The sequence below is a fragment of the Opisthorchis viverrini genome (genome assembly GCF_000715545.1).
Source record: "Opisthorchis viverrini unplaced genomic scaffold opera_v5_267, whole genome shotgun sequence".
Lineage (NCBI taxonomy): Eukaryota > Metazoa > Platyhelminthes > Trematoda > Opisthorchiida > Opisthorchiidae > Opisthorchis > Opisthorchis viverrini.
The window spans coordinates 634,216-658,051 of record NW_008751924.1 but is presented as its reverse complement, the minus strand read 5'-3'; the positions used below and the strand labels follow the sequence as shown (position 1 = coordinate 658,051).

The 23,836-nt window shown below is 42.6% G+C and overlaps 2 protein-coding genes across 2 annotated transcripts in view; both read right to left on the bottom strand.

Moving 5' to 3' along the window:
- The window catches only part of T265_09298 (hypothetical protein), a gene marked incomplete at both ends in the record, with an annotated part of 29,026 nt that extends 10,156 nt beyond the window's left edge, over positions 1–18,870 (bottom strand). Inside the window, 9 exons of the mRNA XM_009175326.1 lie at positions 112–430; positions 635–915; positions 5,491–5,517; positions 8,139–8,387; positions 10,171–10,381; positions 11,829–11,902; positions 14,031–14,108; positions 15,115–15,236; positions 18,729–18,870. Of these exons, the coding sequence (XP_009173590.1) occupies positions 112–430; positions 635–915; positions 5,491–5,517; positions 8,139–8,387; positions 10,171–10,381; positions 11,829–11,902; positions 14,031–14,108; positions 15,115–15,236; positions 18,729–18,870 (1,503 nt within the window). The remainder of the gene's footprint in view (positions 1–111; positions 431–634; positions 916–5,490; positions 5,518–8,138; positions 8,388–10,170; positions 10,382–11,828; positions 11,903–14,030; positions 14,109–15,114; positions 15,237–18,728) is intronic.
- A 2,735-nt stretch (positions 18,871–21,605) lies between these two features.
- Positions 21,606–23,836, bottom strand: part of T265_09296 (hypothetical protein) — a gene marked incomplete at both ends in the record, with an annotated part of 44,413 nt that continues 42,182 nt past the window's right edge. The window contains one exon of the mRNA XM_009175324.1: positions 21,606–22,836. Within this exon, the coding sequence (XP_009173588.1) occupies positions 22,330–22,836 (507 nt within the window). The remainder of the gene's footprint in view (positions 22,837–23,836) is intronic.

The window sequence follows — 23,836 nt, the reverse complement described above, 5'->3', positions numbered from 1 at the left end:
TATATATATATATAAATATAAAGTTTGTACCATCTTGCGAATCCTGACCACACTATTTAGAAGAACTGTAAGATGCTATATGATACAAAATCATGGAAATGGGTAACTCACCAGTGCCTCCTCCAGACGTTCCTCTTCCTCCGAAATGTCATATTCCTCCAAATCTCTTTCAAGTTGTTGTTGTAACCCGTTGCATTTCCCAAGAAGCTCTACAGGGGAAAAATTTTGGGGGAACTCCTTCACGACTGGGCGCTTTTTGTCACGCCTTCCGAAAATGCTAACCAGTACCAACTTCTTGTACAGGTGCTCCAGTGTGAGATTGATGCGATCCAGGGCTTGTTGTTTATCCTTTGAATCGTCTCGGAGCTTTACACGACTGTGCACACTCTCTTCTTCCTTTGCCTTATGATCGAGTTTCGAGGATTCTAGTCTGGGACACAGGAAGATTCATAATGAGCGAGGGAGGTGTAAGGGCGTTCCGTATTATCCACTACTTAGTGTAGAATCGCCCTGAACAGTGGCAATAACCAGGAGAGGGCAATAGCCCCTGCTTGGTTGATGCCCGCTCGTCAGGACGACCAATTTAATGGACGAAGGATCAGCTAAAAGGAACACTTTGCTGTCGACAGCTCACTTGTCTTTGGCATATTCGTAGGCTATTCGTAACAGGGCTAGGTGTTCTTCCATCGTTTTTGACTGTAGCTTCAGCTGTTTGATTCTGTGATCGTTTTGTGCCCGCAAACGTTCCAGCTGCCGCCCTGTTTCCATGAGTTCCTCCATGCGTTTGACGATGTCTGTCAGATCGAAGTAGCCTGTGATTTGCTTCAGTTGTTCGTTTATTCTACTTAGGTGATTCAATCGAGTTTGTGACTCAGAAGCCAATTCTTCTTCCATTTCATCACCAACCGCTTCCGGCTGTTAGTTGAAATGCGAGAAACAAGTTATTACAGAGCAATTCGTGCTCCATAGTAATTCTTCATTACCAAGGCTGCTCGGTCGAGGCAGGCAGCGTACCACGAAACTCTTAGTGATTTGTTTACCTTTGGTGGGTGGATTTGATACTGTTTTATTCCCTCAGAAACTATTCATTTGAGCGTCATTTAAAGAGGTGATAAATACTTTTAGTTTGTTTGACTTTGACTGAAAGACTGGCTCCTCACTTTGGTCACAATAGCAACATTTTTACACTTGAATTACCGATTAGCTTTGGGGTGTGTTCACAATACCTGCAGATAAATTATCAGTGGTGTTTTTTGTCATCGTTGTTTTGATGCTCTGACGAAACAATAGGTTAGGGGCGCGTTAGCAACAGACAAATACCACAGCTCGATAACTAGGAATGCGAATCATTTGAAGCAGGCGTAAGAATGCTAGTCGTTTTCACGTTAAACTTCGGAGTTATAACAGCTCGAAAAGTACTGGAGTGCAATCATGATTCTGTAGGCTACGTTAGCTGGGACGTCTCTTGGAGTTGCAAGAAGAATTCATTTCATACATTCTTATCTGCGGCAACACGTGCAAAACGGAACGAAGTGAAACAAAAAAACGTGTCTAGCTGTATCGTTTATACGGTACTGAAAAGTAAGATGATCGATCAATAAAACCGAAGTAGTCTCATAATGACTCTGGTGTTTCCGAACGCACAGGACAGGTCTTAATCGATTAATCAACATCACCTTGCCGAACTTCAGTCTATGATATGGGAAAAAGAGCAGAGTTCCTCTGTGTCTCGCCTATATGAAATACCTTATAACTGATGACCTGGTTTTCAATTTCTCCCGAGATAAATCAGGATTAGCTGAGAGGGTGGATTTCGTTTGGACAGGTGCCCTCTTGTCGATGTTTATAGCTTTGGGTCAGTCTTACCAATGCATGTGTCCCCCCAACCACATTCATTACATTTACCGATTCACCTGCCGCTGTCTGTGCGTTAAACTTTTGAGTCATATGGTCAAGGTCGGGTAGCGAAATACACTCATTCGCATGCCAATTTGGTTTTAACGGGAGACCTAACTGCAACCCAGCTTCATCTCTCGTTTCTTATGGTGTTTTTAAGCAGCTGAGTGCGCTGCACCAGGTCGCTCCATGTTTCAGTTGACACAATGTTCAGGATACCGTGATACATTGCATAGACGTAGTACATTGCTCAATGTAAGAGTTTTCAGCAACCTTATGAGTAGTCCTGCATCAAGGTGGAGCACTTCAAACAAACCCGACCGGGGCAACCGCTAGGCATCGTTTACCGGCATTCTCTCTACCCATCAACTGACCCGCTGTGGTCAATCCATCTGCCAGTCCCCTAACAACTATCGTCCAGCAAAGGAAACCGATATAATCTGTAACAAAATTTTGAAAAATCTTATCCACGTTTCAGTCCACAATCCCAAATTGGGCAACGAGTATACTTTGCTGAAATTTTGCTCTCCTTTTCTGACCATTGTGTGTTGTCTCCGGAACACTCACCCAAGACTCATATGTTTCACTCTTCGGGTGCTTGGTGAAGTGGTTCGTGGTGTCTATAGCGTGAGGGCTGCGACCAGCCTCAGGCTTGGAAACGACTTTCTGGAACGGTTCCAAGTAAGCGGATGTCTCTGTGCTATAGGGTTGCCTAGTTCAAGTAAGATCGCTGCAGTTCGATACGGTAAACAGTGTCTATTTGTGAAACACTCATTTGCATACCAATTCGGTTTTGACAGGAGATTTAAGGCCTGTCACGACTGCGTCGGTCAACAAGAAGAACGGATAGTATCAACAAGTAGGGCCATATGAACCACACGTTAGACGATTATGTGCGGGTGAAACACAGTCCGGTGTGAAATCCGGAGTCGATATTCAGTATATGGAAAATGGGGAAAGACTTATTTAGTTGTTTGCTGAACATTGCCTGTTCCTGGTCACTGTGGTCTTTCAGCACCAGCGCTCACACCGAGCTACTTGGAGGAGACCAACCACAAGCTAGTCACGGATACATTTTGACCAGGTGACTGTCAGTTACCCATGTTGTTATTAACTTGAACCCGATCGTGTTATTGTGTGGCCCCGGTTGTCCGCTCGTATTCAGTCGGTATTATGCATTGCAAAGCGTTCATCAATTTTGACGAGTTTCAGCAGCTAAACAGTTTCGAACTGATCTGGCTGAAAGGCTGCTAAAAACGCACTGTCATGCGGATGATGAAGATTGTCTAAGGGAGAAATGAAAGAGAGTGACAGAAGCTATGCTCCCAGATTCTGGAACTATCTGTACAAACCATCAGACTCGACCAAATTGAATACTGGATGTCATCGAGATCAACAGACCTTATTGTTATAAGAAAATCCACATTAATAAATAGTAGCCACGTTCGTGTATGCAGATCCCTCAAACGCTGGATAGTCAAGAGACTAAAAATGGCATAGAACGCTGGTGGATTCTGTAGCCCTGAAAGATAGATAAGATTTTCACTCAAGGCAACAGCCATGCCCTATTTTAGGTGGTTCGGCCAACCGAACGAAAGAAGTCAGGTGTTAGCGATACAATATGCAAAGATAGATGATGGTTTACTTGCGGAATAGTCGTTTGGAGTAAAGTTTTGAGTGCTTTATACAGTAGTCCAGCCGTCCTCCTTCAAAACAACCGCCTGAATGGACCCGACGAAGTTAGCATCATTGCTAGACTGCCATCAAAATCGCCATCGACAGCATGATGTCAGTGTTGATTACCGATGATTCGCCTCCTTTCAACCATGATTTATTTATCTCTAACGTGACAAGACCATTGGTCCGGATGGTGTGCACTGTTTGAAGAACATGAATTCCTGATTAACTCCAAGCCATTTTGAACGAAAATTGGATGCTGGTGAAATGGGCGCTGGAACCGTGATTCGAGTCTCTAAAAAGGTTTCAGAGTGCCATGCGAAAACTGTTGTGGTATCGGTCGCAGTCGTTATGAAGTAGCATCCAAGATGCTCTCTGACTTTCGTAATGCACCGCTCATAAGTTTGCTGAAAGTTTGTCGACGAGAAGCGGTTCTTCTCTGCTTTTTAGCATAGATTGACTTCACTTACAGGACAAAATCTTCACAAAAAAAACCCAAATCTTCTCACACTACCAACGATACGAAATTGTTGTGTCCCCTTGTCGACTGCAGCCAATCGGAGGCCCATCATAAGATGTTCACCAAATATTTCTCTAAAAGCCTTAGTCAACTGAAGGAAGTTCTCGCAGAATTGTGGTATTTATCGGTATTTCTAATGAAGCCCACAACCTGAAACCTAGTTTACTAGTATATTCTCGAAGGCATATCAGGTTTGTTTTCTTTGTTTCAGTGGCTTTCAGCCTTCCTGTTGGTATGTTCCTGTGTCATTTTTATGTCGTCTGTTATATTCCGGTCAAATATTCTGCTAAGATTTGAGATTTCATTCTCATGAAATCCTGACGCCTCTCTACGGAACTAGTACATCCATTGTTCTGTAAATTTGTGCAAGTAGAAGTATATCAGTGCGTTGAATTCTTACCGCTTACTTCTCTGCGTCTTCTCGTAATTCGTTTCTGTCATTCACTATTGAAATAGATCGTTTTCAATACTCTTGAAAGCCTGGTGTGTTACTGAATTTTGCCCGATTGAATTGTGGAAATTAGGATGATGTGCAACGTCTAAACAATTTGTTGTGATATCCCAAGTATCGCACCAAATGAAAGATGATACAGCCTCGCGCAGTACATTCAGGTGTAGTACATCATCAACGAAGCATTCAGTTGGATTTGGTTGAGTATCCCGCGAAAATCAACTGAGGGCCGCCTGTGTTTTGAGACAATTCCAACGCCATTATTGCCGGTGTCGAGTTGGTGAATGAATTACTATTAACTACCCAAGTAGCTAAATAACTAAATCCATCTAGTCCAACATCCATTAGCTTCTAAATTATTTTACACAAGCTTGGTTCACGACAAACACCGAAAAAGAGGAGAGCCAACTCGTACACAGTGCTATGTTTTCTCTCCCACACTTGCCGACTGTCTCCTGGCTAATTTTACTACATATATCCATGATCGTAAGCGTGATTCTGAACCGAAGGATATGTTTGTGCGGATATTCAGTTAGCAAGGGCCTACTGCGGCTCAGGAGGTACTTCTATCAACACATCATAAACATATTCCCTATTTCCTTGGACTAGAGCTCTGGTTAGGCAATGAGTGGGGCAGATTCCTTTGACCGCTGCTTCATGAACGTGCACACGATATCCATACACACGGTCCTCAAAGCTTGACTGGCAGCTGAGCATCGAGTTCGACAGACTTGATCGATACCTGGACTTTCTGGTCAAACGGTTACGTCAATGCTAAGTCAGTGACTAGTCAACACCTAGTCGCGGTAGTGAGTAGTGCTGTGGTCTGATCACAGTGTCCATTGTCATAAAACCGTCAGTCATTCTGACAAGTCGACCTTTAGGCATAACAAGAAAAGAATATCCGCACCAAAAACAAGTTCAACGGAATTTTCAGCCAACTTACATCCAATTTTCGTAGCTCTTGTTCCAGCTTAAATAAAGAACAGTAGGTAGTGAGAATGAAGCCACATGTGGCTATATTATGAAAGTTTAATTGTCAAACGGAGCAGGGAGCAAAATTGTAGTAGATGTTTGGTGGTTTTGGGAAACCAAGCCACTGACACATGGAACGCTCGGTAGATCTTATTCACTAGTACACTGCTACAGAAGTATGAAGGGATGCCAAACAGCTTATTCAAATCGGTATATACACCCCATATCTGGCTACAGTGATACTCTCTGTTGATGAAGGAAGCGGATCTGCGCAATCTGTGTTATGTATATAACAATTACTCAAACTTGTTGAACGCTCAAAACTCAAGTTACCTGCTGGTATGGAGGGTGAAACAGCTATCGATGCTTAACAGGATAACCACGTGTACTTTTTACTCAGTAATGTCTTGCTTGTGGTCGAAAAATCTCACGAGCAGCAACTCACTGACACTGCATAAGTCTGCTAAGGAAGCAAAGCAATTCCGTCGCCCCCGAAGATCACGATCACTTCAGAGGAAGAGCTCTCACAGAGTACTACTACTACATCCTTTGTTTTTCATCTCAAGTCATACAGGATAGTTTCAGTTAGAATCAACAATTCCCCATGGATAAAACGCCTCGAGATCGAGGAGAACCTCCTTCACTGTCATCTGGCAATCAAAGGGCCTCATCAAGAACCAAGCTTATCCTGGTCTCCTCTTATTTACATAAATCTTCATCATTCACCACAAAATAAATCTTAATCTCTGTAACTGTTTTACGCTCAAGGGATTGGTTTTGAATATGTGTAGCGAATTAACTCATTTCAGATTTATTTCCATTTTAACACAGCCTGGTTTGCCTGATGTTTTGAACCTGGCTGTTTGACTGACCAGATGGCACAGCTTGCGGCACTTTGGATTACTCGGCCTAACAAACAAAAGTTCTTTTTGTGCTAATAATTGGTGAGCACGATAATTGAAAAACGGCTTACCACCATTTAAAATACACAGGAATCGGTATTTGTAACCAGCAGTCAAGTAAATAAACAGCGCCCAGTTGCTCGTTAACCCTCAATGACGATTGTTTCAGGGGATGGATAGTTAATCAAGAAAATCCATTGATAGATAACGCTCGACCCAACGTATGTGTGGTGAGAACACTCTTGGGAGACCACATCAGTTAATTAGGAGACTGATATACAGAATCATACATGTATTCAGCCTTAAATCACTCCGCTACTAGTGGAGAGGCTGCCAGCTCAAGCCCTCCAAGAGTTTCGTTAGCTGATGATTTCCAGAAAGGATGAAACAGTTCTTAAGTACCTCTAGGCTTTCCAAAATAGATTAGATTCACTTACAGGATGACAGCTCAGTTGAAAACTCCACTGTATCGTCAGGCTCATAATGGGTCTGATCTGATGCCTCAAGAACAGTACATTGAACGCTTAGTCAACTGGCACTAGGTCAACACGCAGGTCATGTAAAAGGGGCTGTCATATCGGTTAACTAGGTATGTAAGCACTAAACTCATTTTCATGTCCATTCAATTGGGTCATGGTATGGTGAAATTTTTCTGCGAATAACGCGTTTTACTGCTAGTCCTAAGTCGTAGGTGGGATCCTTGAGAAGTAGATAGACGGACTTGGTAATAAAAGGCACATATAATTGAAATTCCAGAGGTACCCTGATGTATTTATGGTACAATATAACCCCCCATAGATTTGTTTTTAAGTGATTCGGTGTTATGAAGGCTTAATCAAAGACCTGTTATTTGAATTCAACTAGCCCTTCCCCAAACACACGACCAATACGTCATCCCGACTGGTGCCGGGATATTTGTCAAAAATCCGTCGAGTTCAGAGAACAACTCAGCTATCAACTAAACTACCCGAGGTACCGAAATTCTCTATATCAGTCATTGGGCGTTCTACTACTTTTACTGCCCACATGGAAAAGTACTTGTGACCCATTACCAAGGATTAATCATGCACATTTTGGTGCTCTTTAGTTGTGTTCATCTAAGTGGTTTAACTGAATTCCTATTATTCCTTCTCAGATGGGTAGTTGAGAGTTGTACAATCACATCACTGGGTTCCGTGTGTTGACGAATCCTGAGAATGGAAGTGGCGCAAATACATATGCGAGATGCATAAACTTTTCAGTTTCCACTTCAAGTTTGTATGTTTCAAATGCGCACACAGTTCAATCACTGTGGTCAAGATAGCGCAGGTTTTTCGTGGTCCAGGATTGTGCACAAGTCCCAACAGTTCAAAAATGAGTTAAGCTTTGGAACGCTTTTGACAGAACAACAATACTAATTCAGATACGGGACTCATGGAGGGAATCCTTCTTTCGCAGGAATTTCAAAAGTGTAACAACTGGGAAGTGGTACTTAAATGTCTCTAGGTAAGCTTAAGGAATGTGCCTTATGTGTAAATTGGGAAAGCCACTACCCAAAATTGTCGTTTACCACCCTCGCTAGCCTAGTTACTGAAATGCATAGTTTAAACGCTCTCACACAGTACTTCAATCATCAGTTCAATTCCTTACTGACACGAAGAATTTGCACGAACAAATCCAAATATTCCTTGGTCGATTCGTCCAATCGCTTGAAAGGACTGAAAAATCTACCACCTACCAGAGGATTCTTGTGTGTTATCGGTTTATCTTTCTTTGATTCTACTATGCGTCGCATGCTTATAAGCTCCATTTCGCGACGCTTCCTCTGCGCAAAAGTTAGTTCTTCGTGTCTTTGTAGTTCGGTTTTGGTCTTTTCTCGTACGGAGATAGCGCTCTCAAAGATTGGACGGAGCTCTTGTAATTTGCGTGCACACCGTTCAATTTCGTACTGAATCGCATCCGCAGTACTTGCATACGTTAAGGTCTCCTGTTAAAAAAGCAAGAGTAATTCAACAGTTGTAGTTGTTAGTCGTTACAAACTTCCCTTAGAGAGGTTGCTCCACGGAAAACCCCCAGTTAGCATTGCTATCTTCCAACGATCTCGTTCGTGAATATCCCACATAACAGCTTTAGGAGAGACCAAATATAACTTTGCATGTAGTGGTCTCCGTTGGGAGGAACTAGCGTAGTTCTAGAAGGCCAATATGTAAATATTCTAGACGGAATTAGGGTACTCCAGCATTAATGTTTTATAGCCATTTCATGTATTGGTATACTTCTAGCTATTCAAAACATTATATCCTTGCCTAGGAAAAAATTGAGCCAGCTTTGAGACGAATGCACAGGTCCTAGGCTGCACAGATGATTCAATGACGACTGTTTTAAATTTGATATTGTTTCCGTTTTCCCCATCGATATCCTCTTTTCAATTTCCAAACTCAAAACCCTCGCATCGTTCTAAACAGGAATACGAAGATAACGGGATAGAATCTACTCACTGGCTAAATTTTGCGTACCAGGCTTAAATATTCAATCTTGACGTGATGGTCGCTACAGACGAAACTTAACTCCTGATTGCTTAAACCAGATTAGGACGTTCGATACATTCGACCTCAGCTATAAAGCAGGCTCACGTGACAGTTATCAATGGAAACAAACTCCACAAAACAGCATAAAATTTTCGAGAAGAACCGCTCTGGTTTTTCAAGAATACCCCACAAGGTGGTAATGTAATTCAGGTTATAAATTGCTAGATAACGCTGTCTTTCGAAACAATGTTGACTAAGAGTCACTATTTGCTTCGCTTGCATGTAAACGTACGCGGTATAATTTCACTTCCAAAAGCAAAGTCGTCCTACTACTAGGTTACCATATTCTCGGTAATACGACTATTTGGTCAGTTACATGAGAAATGCACAACAGAGTAATCGGTTACATGAACAGTCGCATGCCGACTGACCGGAACTAGGTCAGCTCGGAACTGAAAACATTTAGTTTCTAGATGCAGGACGATTGGTGGCGATTTAAGCAGTTCAGATATCTGTTGTAAATCAACCTAAGTAGTAGGCAAAAAGCTGTCCTCAAAGCACTTGGGTCAATCGATCAGTCGTTCTTTGTCTTGATGGAATTGAGCAAACCATCTGCAATTAGTCATTAACACATTTATACCTTGTGAATTTTCTACGGTGATCATGGTTGCCACATTTTCTGTTGTCAGTGATATGGGAAAGAAGAGTAAATAGTTACACACTGAAAACAGTGGCTGAAGCAGTTGATGGGTTGATCCGAAAGGAGTGGATCTCGGGAAGATTAGCTACGCTTGGAACGCGACATCTTGGATAAAGGCGCATCACTGAGTAGGTTGCTGAGCGATTTCGGCACTCGTACTTAATTATATGTTCAGTCTCCGGGTTCCACTCTATGAAGACGGTGAACTCAATGTGGTTGGGTTTGATGGATATGCCACAAAACCATGGCTAACCATTCCTTGGCTGGTTCGGAATTAAAGTCAAGGACAAGAGTGTGGTGCGCGTCGTGGAATGCGCTATCATTATTGAGCCGCTGAATTGTGAGAAGCGAAATCTAGGTGCCTGAATGCATCCAATAATCGGTCCACAATCCGACTAAATGTAAACTGAAATATCCGTCGCTGGGACACCATAGGAACAACCAAATATATTTTATGAGGTTAAACTAAAAAACGCGACTTCACTCTTACATGGTTATTGCTGAAGCAGTACACTGAATCTAGAAAATCGGGGTACACTCACTTCTTGCATCTTGTCTTTGATTGCTGCATAGGTTCTTCCAATGTGGATGACTTCGCTTTGCTTAATCTTTGTTTTGTCGATTTTGTTTTCGAGTACTCGTATGGCTTGATTTGTTACCTCATCACCAACTCGATAATCTTTCATCTGCTCCCATTCGAGCTCTAGCAGTTTAGCTTGTGTATCCAAATGACTAAGTTTCTCTTGCCGCAACCTGTCAAACAGACAATGAAAACAACTTGACATCTGAGGTCCGAAGACAGTTTGGCAATTCCGCTTTCAACCACCTATATAACAAAACATTAGGACAACCAAAGACGAACAAACAATGGAAGCGTGGCCAGTCTGCCGGGGGTGCACAATAGTTATGCACATTCCAGAAACCCAGGAGGACCGTCGGGTTGTGATATGTACTTCAAGTAAGACCTTCGGTTCGTCACAAACTTTCTAATGTCGGCTAATCATATTGGAAATGTTTAGCCGGAGATGTGATTTCAACCTGATCGCCATTCCAGCACTCCCAAATCATCAGTAAATTGAATACGCCTTTTTTACGCGCTGAACCACTACGGCCTTCTAGATGAATGGATCACACATATACACTGTTGTTTGGAAGATGTAAGCCAGCACCCGGTGCGGCAGTCATATGACTTGGGAGGGATGTGTAGATTTCATTTGCCATTCCAAAGTCCATTAGCTGAGCATGTGCTATCGGGAAATAGAAATAGCTTATTTTTTATCGTCTTATATTCCGAATATATCTAATACTAAACAGTGGTTAATGATTAGGAAATTACTCCATCATTTATGGAAAATGGTAACAAATGCAGACGGCTACTTGCCCATCTCGGAAGACGTCCTGGTAACCGTGTGTTACGAATGGTTGAATAGTTAGGAACGGATTTCAGGTGGGTAATATTCACTTTTGAACGAATTTCTAATTGACAGCAACTGGTGTAGTGCGGTCGGCGCCTGAATTCTGATAGTGGATAAGTTTTGTTGTAATAGAAAATAACAATGAGCCGTTGACAGATCCCAGCTCACTCACTATTACTGTCTGATTCTAGGTGCACCACAGACTAAGGAAGTCCTATGTATACGCATGTGTTGGAGAACACAGTGTTTCAAGATAATGTTCGTCAGAAATTGTCCACTTCTGAGTCTCTCGTTTGTCAGATACGACTACAACTAAAACGTTTCAATACATAACACAACTGAGTTTGTTCGATGAACTCATAGCACAACAGTTTTGAGGACTAACTGATCTCTGTCTCAGCACAGCACGCCGCATTGGCAAAAGCAACTTGTGGTGCCTGGATCAAGGAGTTTATGGCCACTGGCCAATTAAGAAATGCACTAAATTTACGCAAGAGAACCGAACCCAAACTGTCCTGTATAGAAAAAAATTGTTTGGATTTCAACGAAGCTTATTTGTTCACCAGAAAACACGATTGTGCCTCACTCGCCAGTTGCATTTCTTCAGCACGGAAGCAAGATTTCCAAACAAGACTAATCTACAATTGAAAAGTCCTTCTGTGGTTTCACCCAGCTAGCACTCCATCGTAAACAGGAACCTAGAATTTTGGAGGTGTCGTCAAAATGTGTATGCCCTACAATAATGAAGTAAAGACCATCGGTAGTGAAAAAGTCGGTGCAAATACCTGGTTTTATATCTCAGCATATTTAGTTGATTCATCTGTTTTGCAATGCGACCGTCGACTAGATCAAGAATTTGCTGGGAAAGAATGGAAAAAAAAATAGGTTGAGAGCAGGTTCAATGAAATAACTTTCAATATACATAAACAACATCAGATAGCGTGTCGCTTATCAACCAGTGAGACAAAAAAACGAGATGAATCCGTTTTCTACGTTATTAGTTGCCTCCACATTGATAAACAAAACCAAAAACGAATCACCGAAACACGTTTTGACGTATTACTTCGTACCAAACTCACAAACGCTAGATTAGATTCACGTTTCGGAGCATATTTTTGCACTTTAATTCGGCGACATCTTGTGCACAGATTACCTTGAAAGCTGTTGGAGGTAGATCCGGATTGAACCCGAGTCAGTGAAGTGGCAATCATGGATCTTGCCCTTTCAGTCCTCCAGAGGAATGGCTAATGTGGTCAGTGAGGTGAGCCCATAACAAAAATGAGAAAGATTCGACACAAACATGGAATGAGAATATCTGGGCATACAATGGAATTATGTTGACACGAGCAGACGCACACAAAGCTCTCAAACCTAGCTAGTTCCGTTGTGTTTCATCCCGTTTTGTTTGATATAACACTTTGACACTTTGTAGTAAGGTTGATAAAATCACAAGTAATATGATGGCGCCAAACCGGCGTCAGGTTTCTGAAAGGTGAGAGACTGAACTCAAATCTGCATCCGATGAACAAGGACACTAGCCAAGCCTTACAACCGTGTTTGGGCTTACTGCCTATTCTGAATAAATCTTGGAACTCGCAGAGCAAAAATTTTCCTCATTTGGACGAACTGCATAGTGATTCACATGGAACAACTTTTGGCACTCTTGGAACTCTTGCCCAGCTGACCTGAATGAGTTTCTTTAACATCTAACTTGTGGCTTTTAAACGGGCTTGGAATCAGAAGCCCATGAACCGTAATTTATAACGATGCTTCCATTGGGAGTGGAGTTGGCGGCTGCTTAATTCTAAAAAAACTAACCAGAAACACTTGGTGACCAGACGCACTGAAATTCAACCGAACCCAGGATGTGAACTTTCTATGCCACACCTCATGGTGAAGTCCGATCCCCCGGAGCATCAGTATGTGCTTCTGCAGAGGTCTTCCGAGAGAATCGTGCTCTCTAGCAGCCTTATTAACTTCAACCTTTGTCCTAGAAAAGCGATACTCTAGACATCGGTCGAATATTCGCCATGTGCAAAAAAGTTTCTATAGACCTACAAATCCATTTTGACTTCTAACCATCCGGTAGTGTTTATGCATGAAGTTCAGCCACAAGGTGTTCCACCCTATTGCTATCCTAGGGATGAAGTTGAAAACGGGTGTTTTTGGGTATACCCTTAAGGTTGAGATTAAGATAGGAGAACTACGATCACCCCAGAGAGTGGACTACAGCTAGGGATACATGAAGAATAGAAGGTACTCTGGCCTTAGAGACTCCTGTGAATATTTTCTCCCAAAACGTGGCGGCCGACTTAGTTCGAACGAATTACCGGTTGCTGGTATGCTCGTCGAGCTAGGAAAGTAACTAACTCACCATTGCTTTCTAGAAAAGAACTATCTTGTTTCTTTTTTAGGTGAGCACTATCCACCATTCATTAGACGATAAGTCTGGAGAAATTGCTCATTATTCTTGAGTGGCTCTGTTGTGGGTAATTTCGATTCCACAATATGGGCAAATCCGATTTGTCACTCTTGTTTGGTCAATACCTAACTTGTGGCTTTTAAACGGGCTTGGAATCAGAAGCCCATGAACCGTAATTTATAACGATGCTTCCATTGGGAGTGGAGTTGGCGGCTGCTTAATTCTAAAAAAACTAACCAGAAACACTTGGTGACCAGACGCACTGAAATTCAACCGAACCCAGGATGTGAACTTTCTATGCCACACCTCATGGTGAAGTCCGATCCCCCGGAGCATCAGTATGTGCTTCTGCAGAGGTCTTCCGAGAGAATCGTGCTCTCTGCCTGGTTAATGTGCACTGGTTTTTAACCTGGCTCACAAACGCCGTTTGACACAATTGGAGTTGAAAATTACTTGGATGCCCCATTATTCCTAAGCCTGAAGATTGACAGTCTGAAGAAAGAACGTAGTGCGAGAATTTGAGACAAACCTCACTTTTCAAACAATAACTCATGTGAGGACTCACCGACGTCGTTAAATGAGGAAGAAACAGCTGCCGATCAAACTTCCACCCAGAAACCCGAGCAATAGTGATTTCGTCTGGCTGAAAAATAAAAAACAAAGTTGCCCAGTGCTTGTAGGACTGCCTAGCACATCCGTTCCACCGAATTACATGGAATCGAAAGAGATTGTGATGGGTGATATTTACAGCCCAGTCAAATTGGACTCAGCTACTCCGTACAGGTATATCATTCTTGTTGGGATTCGTCCCTGAAATTCAGAGCCACAAGCTGGAGCAGCCACAATGGTGGATAAGAGTAGAAAGTAAGCCCAGAGCGAGATTCTGGTGGTCCTTTGCATTTGTCATTGAGCTAGATAGTCTAAGAACACCTTAAAGGTCGTGTAACCGTTGCTCAGCCAGGTTTGAGGAAAAGCTGGCTAATTTCGAGCGTAACGGAGACAGAGTATGGGCATACAGACAGGACCCGGTCATACACAAAAACGCAGGTATGCGCGTATTTCGCGTGTCATACAGATATACTGGCACAAGCCACCTGACGCCTTGGTCAGTGCCCCACACTGAAGATACTAAGACCATTTCACTAACAACCATCCTTCCCCAATCACAAATATGAATTTTGCTGATTTATTGTTTTCACTCACTTGGGGGATCTTAATAGAAAATACGGATACTTGTGGGAATTCAAGTTAAGAATAGGCCGCTGACTTCTCAAACATGACGGAATGTCCTAAAATCCCCCATCTGAGCTGAACCTTAAATCAGTTTTAATACTTGCGAACATTGTAGTTTGAGAGCATAGTTGTACTGTGCGAATCCTGATTCAGATGAAGAACGACATCCTACTGTGGACAGTTCCCTCCGTACTGAATGACATGCGTTTCAAAATGATTCTGTAATACTGACTACAAGAATTTGGTTGCGTCCTTCTCAACCCATACTGTGAGGAGCCTTTCTTAGGATGGTACCGCTTCATCAGAAGGTGGGGTCAATTTTATTTTTTCTAAATTAAAGTAAATAGATGGTACGCGTTGTGAAAAGCTCAGTGATATAGCTCATCAGTTCCATACTACAGCACTTGAGTACCTACCATATCGTGCTCTGCGATTCTCAACCTCAATTTTCGATTATTCTCTCTCAATTTATGAGCTCGTTGTTTGGCTTCACGTAGGCTCCGGTAAGAATTTTCACACAACGATTTGGTTTCCCCTTCTGAAATTTGAAGATTAGCAGCGTCGTTATCGTGCGTCAACACAAGGATAAAAACTCAATAACTGCGCAACCGCTAGTAGAAAAATAAACATAGAAAGTTAATGATGCAAAACGTTAGAGTGACTACTAATAGGCACTGCAGGTAGTAATCAACCATTACCTACACATTAATATGAGTCACAACCTCGTGTGCACGCTACAGTTGGTCATGCTTCTCCAAGTTACGAAGCAACTTTGTCTTTCGCCATTCACGCTTCTGAAGTTGTTGACAAACGTTCAACTTACCTAGTTGTAATTTGAATACCTTCCGGAGTTCCTTGAAGTACTGAAATTCAGTACGGATTAGCGCAACCAAAGAGTAAAAACACTGGAAAACTGACAGAAGAAATTCGTGTCACGCTGAGCTGTCAGTAATTCCGTTCAGTTTTGATGCAAAATCGTGACGTATGTCTGTCACACAATTGCAGAGAACCCGCGATACTTATTTTGCTTCCCTCTTCCAACGGACTGGGATGCCTCTTACTGGGATACTGAGTAAGATGCACTGAGTCACCGGCTTCTTGCAACAATCGCTGTCATCTTTATCAATGTTTTAAGAAGAAATTTGCCTGCGTCACAAAATAGGCAGTAGGCAATCGATCAGCGCGAAAACGACAATCATCAGTGCGCTGTTCGAGAAAGGTATCTGAGTAGTGCATTTATCTAAATGAAATTACTCAGATACTCTGCAAAATTAGCAGTCCATTTACTGAGTGGCCTATTTGTGAACAGTTTATCGAACGATGGAATGTCAGTCACCTGCTGTTGATTTAAGAAACCGGATATCGTCCGACATCCAACTACCAGAAGCTGATCCAGTACCAAAAACATGTAGGCTTTCATTTCACCAGTCTGTAGTAACGAAGGCACATAGAAGTAGTTATTGTATTCCATGATTTTTTCTTTTATTGTAGCATTTAGTGGCAACTTATGTCGAAATTCATCAAGAGGTATGGTGTTTTTCACAACGAACTCAATAGCGAATTTCACGAGGTTAGATGAAGGGAACATTTCGTCAATCTAGGTAGTCACGTAAAAGGATGGCTGCATCTTCATTAGCAGCGCTAGTTTCAGTTTAGTTGGGCGGTACAAACACTTTCCGTTAGTGAATCTCAGTTGACAAAGTGAGGGTTTACCACAGACTCGAAATATTTGCTGCCGCTGAATTAAGGAAACTTCACCTTACCCTATCAAAGGCTGATATAAACATTTACTAGTTGCTTAGTGTTTGTAAAGAGCGTTCGGGCGTAGAGGAGGTCTTATGTCAGCCTATTTCCATGAAAAGAAAATCTGCTGCCTAAATTACCCAAATTGCACTGTTTTCGAGAAATACACTCATCTGCAAATCAATTTGGTTTTCACGAGAGACTCAATAGAATCTCCCGTTTATGATGTCCTCCAGCTGAATGTGCTGAACACAGGCCACCTCATGATTCAGTTGACACGATATTCGAGATATCGCAGTATATTTTCATAAAGGAAACTACTCGCAAGGTTGCTGAAAACTCTTCGACAGCCCACGACAGCCAATGATACATGTAAGTTCGATGAAAGCTTTTCGACAGTATGCGACTGTTGAATCTAACTTGACCTTATGATAATTCCCCAATTCATTGGCTTACTCCGCCTATGTACTTTTGATCTCCAGTTGTTTCGCTTATCCGTGCCCGCCACTCACCTTGCCGCGGAGGCCGCTGTCCATTATCCGCACAATGATCTCAGCTGCAAAATCTTCACGGGTGAGTAAAACTTTCTACGCCAAAACATTGCATTTTGTTGCGTATGTGCTCAAACCAAAAAACGTCCTAATCTATGTTCATATTTCTGCAGGTCACCGTGTGATCGCACGTCCAATGGGAATCACGAGACGTCGTCGGAAGGGACGGCCGCAACCCACGCTACTGAGCCATCATTCCGCTCACCGCTGTTTGGTGTGCGGACGTTGACACTACACTGTGCCGGTCAGTGACAGACCTGTGAATTTGTTGACGCTACGAACGTCCTTCTTGTGTTTCAGCAGGTGATTGCAGTTATCTGGATTACGTGAGCTTTAGGTTCCACCTGGGCCCCAATTTTAGACAATTCGCGAAAAACCCATTCGCACAGTAATTTGGTTTTAACGGGAAACCAAAATGACTTTCTTCATTATGATGTTCCTCATCTGGGCTTGGTATCAACCAGAAAATTCCGCAGCCTTTGAGCAGCACATGCAATAAGAGAACAAAATTAGCGGGAGAATCAGCTCGAATAAGCTGAGTTGCCTGTTAAACATTCAGCCTCCATCGTAATCGCTTGTTTTGTGCTTGTCTTTTGAAAAAACCTAGTGATGACAAGATAAGTTACAAAAGATCTGAGCTAAATACAGACCAGTCTTATTTATCTCTGATCCGTCAGGTTTTCATAAAGAATGTGCCAAGGAAACTGACCACAAGTCCAAATAGAGGATCGCGGTATTTGCGTCTGTGCTCATAACTGAATGTGCTACGTGTCATCTTCTGAGCTCTATACGGCTACTAGGGGAATAATTTGGCCATCGGTTTGAGAATGGTTAAATAGGGTCTTCATAACTGCGGTAGAGAAATCACAGTCCAGTTGCTTAGTTATAATGATATAGAACCTAGTTTTAAATATCCATAAGTTTTTGCCCCCTCACCAAGTCCATGTTTCTTCACTTGGCAATCAGAGCCTATATTTTACCTCTTCAGCTGAGTTTGAAAAAGTACAACAAGTACGCTTAGAACTCTGACTTAATGGTCATCAAGCTCTTCCTGACACAGGCTTATTTTTCCCGAAATCTAGTTCATCCACATGTCATGAAGTCACGTTGTCCCACTGCTGTTTTCGTGCACGCCTTTACGCTGCACGTGTGGTTCAAATCTGAGCGGGTCATTGGAATCAGAAATTTATATCTGATGAACATGTAAACTAGTGATTTATTCTGTTTGTTTATTAGAAGCGCGTGACATAGTCATCACTAACCAGCAGGGATGTGATCTTAGGGGGCCTGTGATACCACACTGTTATAATCTACTATGGCCGATATTATGATATCGACCTTAATGATACTTTTGTGTTTTACAGAACTCAAAAGTGCTTGTGTTCCAATCTTCACGTCTTGATGAAAACCCTTTGGCACTGGTTGTGTGTCAGAAAATGTGTAGCTTGCCATTTTCGGGCATATATATATATATATATATATTTGTATAACTAGACGAACCTTATGGCTGCACGACATTGAAGAACCAGTGCCAATACTGATGTTGCTGTCTTTGATGATGATGATGTAGGAAGTTGCCATGACCCGAAATTTGGAGCCTAATATGGTGACAGGCTGCGGATACACTACACACGCAGCACCACTAGTATGGTAAACATGATTAGTTGTAGCGTAAACGAAGTCAAACTTTTGGAGGATCACGGTTCGAAATGTTCAGCTTAAAATGAATAATTTACCGAGCAAGCGCAGTTTACTCCGAACCTCTTCCATAACTTCCAGTATCGGACGATTGACTGGTGGGCTGATAGGGTCATCTCGTTTGTCACTCATAGTATCTGCTGATCTTCTGCTCTGATGCAGTGGATAACCGGTCCGCATGTTTTTGCTGACTGTAGTGCCTGGCAGGCGGTTTGTGGATGAGTGGCAATCGATTGCCTATTCGAAGCAGAAGTCACGTTACTAGCGAGTAGTCCAAGGTCATGGCCTCGCCGCAAGTACGCATCATACAGGTGGAATGGACGAACTCGATCTGGTCTCTGAGGGGGAGGGGTCCGATATCGCTTTCTTAGGAGGCTCTTTGAGGTTGTAGAGGGTGATTGGGCAAGAAAAGTAAAAGATAATACAGAAGCGCTTGCTATTTTGAGCTTTTTGATCAATAGGGATGCCTTTCCCTTTAGTAAAATGTAGATTTGTCTTGTCTTCCACGCACCCTGCAAACAGTCGTCATCTGTCATCGGCTCAAACTGCCAGCCGCCAAAAAGGTGAAGTTTTGTGCGTTAACTTGCTGCTGCAAGCAGAATATATCAAATAGGTGACCAGTATGTGGAGCGAGGAAATCAATCTGACCGATATCACGAATCTGGTTTATGTAGGTGAACTATTCGGCCATGAGGCAAATAGACGTCGAATACCCTAATATCTGATTGTGTTGGAGCCTTCAAATAACATGGATCTTCCAGTGCTACAATAGATATGCTGATCTTTATCACCTGATTTGTTTGCTGAATGATTTGTGTTAATATGAAAATACGCTAAAGAACAGGTTTAACGTGTGTGCTTGGAGATTTTTGTCTAGAATGGACTATGACTATCCTCCGATTGGAAAGTATTCTCAAAAACCGACATGGTTCTCTGCACATGGACCGTGCGTTGTCTGTCTTGCAGTATCATTAGCGTCACTTAAATGGTTCATTCTGCATTTCATTGGCTTGTGTCAGTTTAAGTGCTGATATACCATCGATTCATCATTTGTGAGGCTGTTGTGATGATCACCAAAGCTATAGACTGTATAAACAACTTTCTCATCTTTTCGTTAGTAAATCTGATGAGGGACATACTCGTTACTTTTTAAAGGATCTCTAACCGTTACATGTGACTGCTGTTCCCGCTTCAGTGCCCAGTGCCGGAAAAAAGACTTACCAATAAGAACACTACAGTTTTATTGCGAACAACAGAGTGCGAGTGCGCAAGTACGCTAATACAACGGTCTCCAGCTATTTCATCGGGGGGCCACTGTCTGACCTTAATCCAACGCTAACTCACGCTGTCTGGCTTTGATACAAAGCTCTGACGCACTGCATTTTGAGGGGTGTTGTCTGTCCGGCCAGAATCTAGTGGGGTTGAGGGTCTCAGTAGATTTCAGACATTCAGCGGTTATTTTCAGGAATCTGATCTTCCTGATACCAACATGCACCAAATACGTATTCAATGACGTGAGAAAGACTAGGAATCACCTCAGAGTACTTTGTGAAATAATCGAAGATGGGATTTCATCTTCTAATTAGAACTCATTAGAAGTATACATCCTTGGTCTTGCCGGGCTTTGAACTCCGAACATCTGGCATACGAAACGGGGATGTTACCACTACTATATCAGCGCAAGCTGGATAGCTGTATGGTATCAGTAGGTCAGGCATACTCCGTTGGGTCGCCTAACGCCGAAACCTGTTTTGTAAACTGCATGCGGAAAGACCGACTTATGGGTTATTGCTGTAGAACGCTTATGCCGTTACATAAGGAAGGAATGCTTTTCAAATGCTCCGAATTTGCCATAAACCTAAGGCATCAACTGGAAAGTTCGAGCATCACTGAACCGGACAAAAGTAGCACCATTTGCTGCTTTGTGCTTCAAGTCTGAGTACTAGGGCAGCTCAGCCTTCTGCTGAGCTGTTCCAGACGATCAACTGTCTCTAACCACAAAACGACAGTCACGACCTGACGTGCAAGACCAGGAAGACCTTATGGGTCCGGGATTTCTCCACATAACCGTTAACAGATGTTCAGAAATAGGCGTGGCAACTGACCCAAACATCATGTGAATCACTTGATCCAAGTCACCATTACAAACCCCGTCTGTCTGGCACCTAATTTCTGCATAAGCACACCAGACCTGATTGCGAATCGTGATCAAGTGAAACATCACATTCTGACTGTTCATAAGTTCTTTGGATGACTTATGTTCAGCAAAAATTATGCTAACCAGGCCATCCGATGGTGCTGTTCAAGCACGACGGGTAGTCTCAATGTACGCGCAGTTTGTGATACCATGGAATGCCTGCAAATTCTCGATTTACAATATTTTTAGATCAAATGACAGGCCCATATAGAATCCTTCGTGCTTTAGGTATTAGTCTAAAGCATCTGGGTTCTTTGAAACAGTAGCGAATGTTTCTTCGCGAAACAATGGACTTCCGAACGAGTAAGCGCTCATCTTATAAAACAGTGGGAAGACACCAAATGAGTAAGTGATTCAAATAAATTTCATCAGTCACTTACTGACTCCCGGCAGACTACGAACACCATAAATAGCTCCGCTCTCTTGCGTGTCAAGTACTGAACCAAACGCTCACATGTTCTTCGGATAATTTGACGAACCAAAGAGTTCTCACAACCATCTTAAGTGTAATGTGACGTCGACCCTAGTGCAACTTCAACCCAGTATTTTACGACGCACATCTCCTCACGTATGGTGAGCAACATGTGGCCTTGTCTCCAGCTGTGAAGCGCCTCGTTGTTTGTTCTCATACTGCTTGTAAGATCCCCTTTCCGTTACTCGCTTGCTAAATAATTTCACAGTGCGTAAGATCCCAAAAATAATGAGGCGCGTGTTGCAACGTGAACATGTCTTGGCCACATGTTTGCCGTAAACGACATATAATACTGGGGAGTTAGCGCACAACAAAAACAGTGAAAAATTCACAAACACTTGAAGATGAGTGTCAAATGCCTCATTCGCACCAACAATCAGGAGTAGCACAGTTGGCGTCTTCAAAATCTTCGGTCCCACTTCACTTTGCCTGAGAACCACAGAGCTTGAGCAAGTTAGAAGTAAACGTTTATTGATATAAGGTTAAAAAGTTAATAAATCAGAGTTTGGAAGAACTAGGCAGTTGGAAATTCTCAGTTAATGTGATGTTTGGCAAAATGGGTAATCAGTCGGAGGAATTTCCTTCACATGATCGCCAAACGAAGCTAGAAAATGTGGAGTGATTCAGGTGGTGAAGTAATGGAGGAGTGCCCAAGGAACATACAGAGGAGCCAAATGAAACCTGACTGGCTCCATAAATAGATATTTTATGCGCATGCAAGCAGTACATATCGCTGCAAGGCAAAACGCAACTGAGTACGGTCGAAAGAGTCGAACTGACATGGATAAGCGAGAATGCAGGGGGAAGGATAGAAATGCAAGGTGTAGTTGGGACTGTGAAGTCAAACTTCGAGGGAATAATTCAACCGTTGAAGTTGTTTGGCATAGAGGCAGCCAGCCAGGATAAATGCGCAACTGGAAAGCAATACATGAAAGAACTGGGTAGAAAAGAAAGCCAGAGATACAAGTAATCAACTTTGCTCTTCTTCACCTTCCAAACTGAGTTCAAATTTTGCATGATCTGAAAAGACATTGTGCGATTCAGCAGTCCGCCTGGAATTCATAGGGGAAGCTCCTGTGGTGCTGTCGACTATCCACTCGTAGGATCCTTCAGGTTGAGATTTAACATCTTTGAAATCAGCGGAAGAATCTTCGATCGCATCAACATTGTCAGACTGAACAGAAGTTCGCAACTCTGGTATAAGTCGTTCGACCAGATCAGCAAGCAGAACGCGTGCGACTGGTGGATCCACGCACACTGGTTCCAAACCCAACATAGCACGAAGTTGGGTGAAGCGCCATTCGAGTTCTTCTGTGATCAGCGAGCGTAGTGTCTGTAGCTCTTCCACCTGATCAGAATTCATGCGTCTGAAATCGGCACAATGTTTTAAGGCAGTATCCAGAGCTTCTTGAACATGATGGAACGCGGCACGTGTGGAATGGAACTGTCCTAACTCCGTGCAGCCACGACGAGATCCCTGTCAACGGGTGCGAAAAACGAATTCAAATGACCATACGTGTACATTCAAAGACTCTCGAGACAATAAACACTAAGTCACAGTGACTTGTTTGTGTTGGTAAACTGGATATTTTGTTGAATAAAATGACCATTATAGACTGTATAACAATAAAGTTCGTCAACTTTGTCTCGGGATACAACATTCCGCCGCCTATCTCCAAGGACGCAAACTACATTGGTACTTCGTAATCTGGGAGACAAAGTTACCTTCCATACGTCAACGTTGTCACTCGGAAGATCAGCTCAAAACTAGTTTATCACAACCAAGCCTATCGATTGTCTGGAACTTCGAAGGATTTCACATGTTCGTCGTTCAAAACGGGCTCGGCTCCATATACACATATCTTGCCCACAGTATTTGCGCATGGAGGACCACTACCTAAAATGTGCACTGAGCAGACTCATCTTATCATAGAAACAACTTGCGTAATATTATTCGTCTACTGAAAGTGTCATCGGTGCAAAGCAACATCAAGGTTTGTGTGAGCCTCTCTGTCATCGACTGAAGAGGCGCGAAAATGTAGTGTTGAGAACATTCTTATACTTTCCAGTCTTCAGTTGATTTATCACCTACTCCTGTCCAACTTCCACGACTATCATCCTTAATATTGATTGTTCGAAACCACCCTATTAATGTCGGGAAAAACCAGTCGCCTAAAAGTGGTTATCACAAGCGTATCTTGTTACGGAACGGTAGTATCCGAAATTGAATCTACACCACGTCAGAACTGACTTGTTTGACCAGGCGCCATGGAGAATGTAACAATTTTTCTCATAGAAGGTGCAGCTCTAGGATGAGGCTTAATGCATCAAAACTAAATAACCCGCTTAGACCCTCGGAGAACAGCAGTAAAATGATGTAGTCATTCGAAATAAACCCGAACACGATAACCTGCCAATTTTACCTAGTTGCATCCAAATTACTTGGGACGGGAAGCTAAATCAAGCAGTAGAAACGC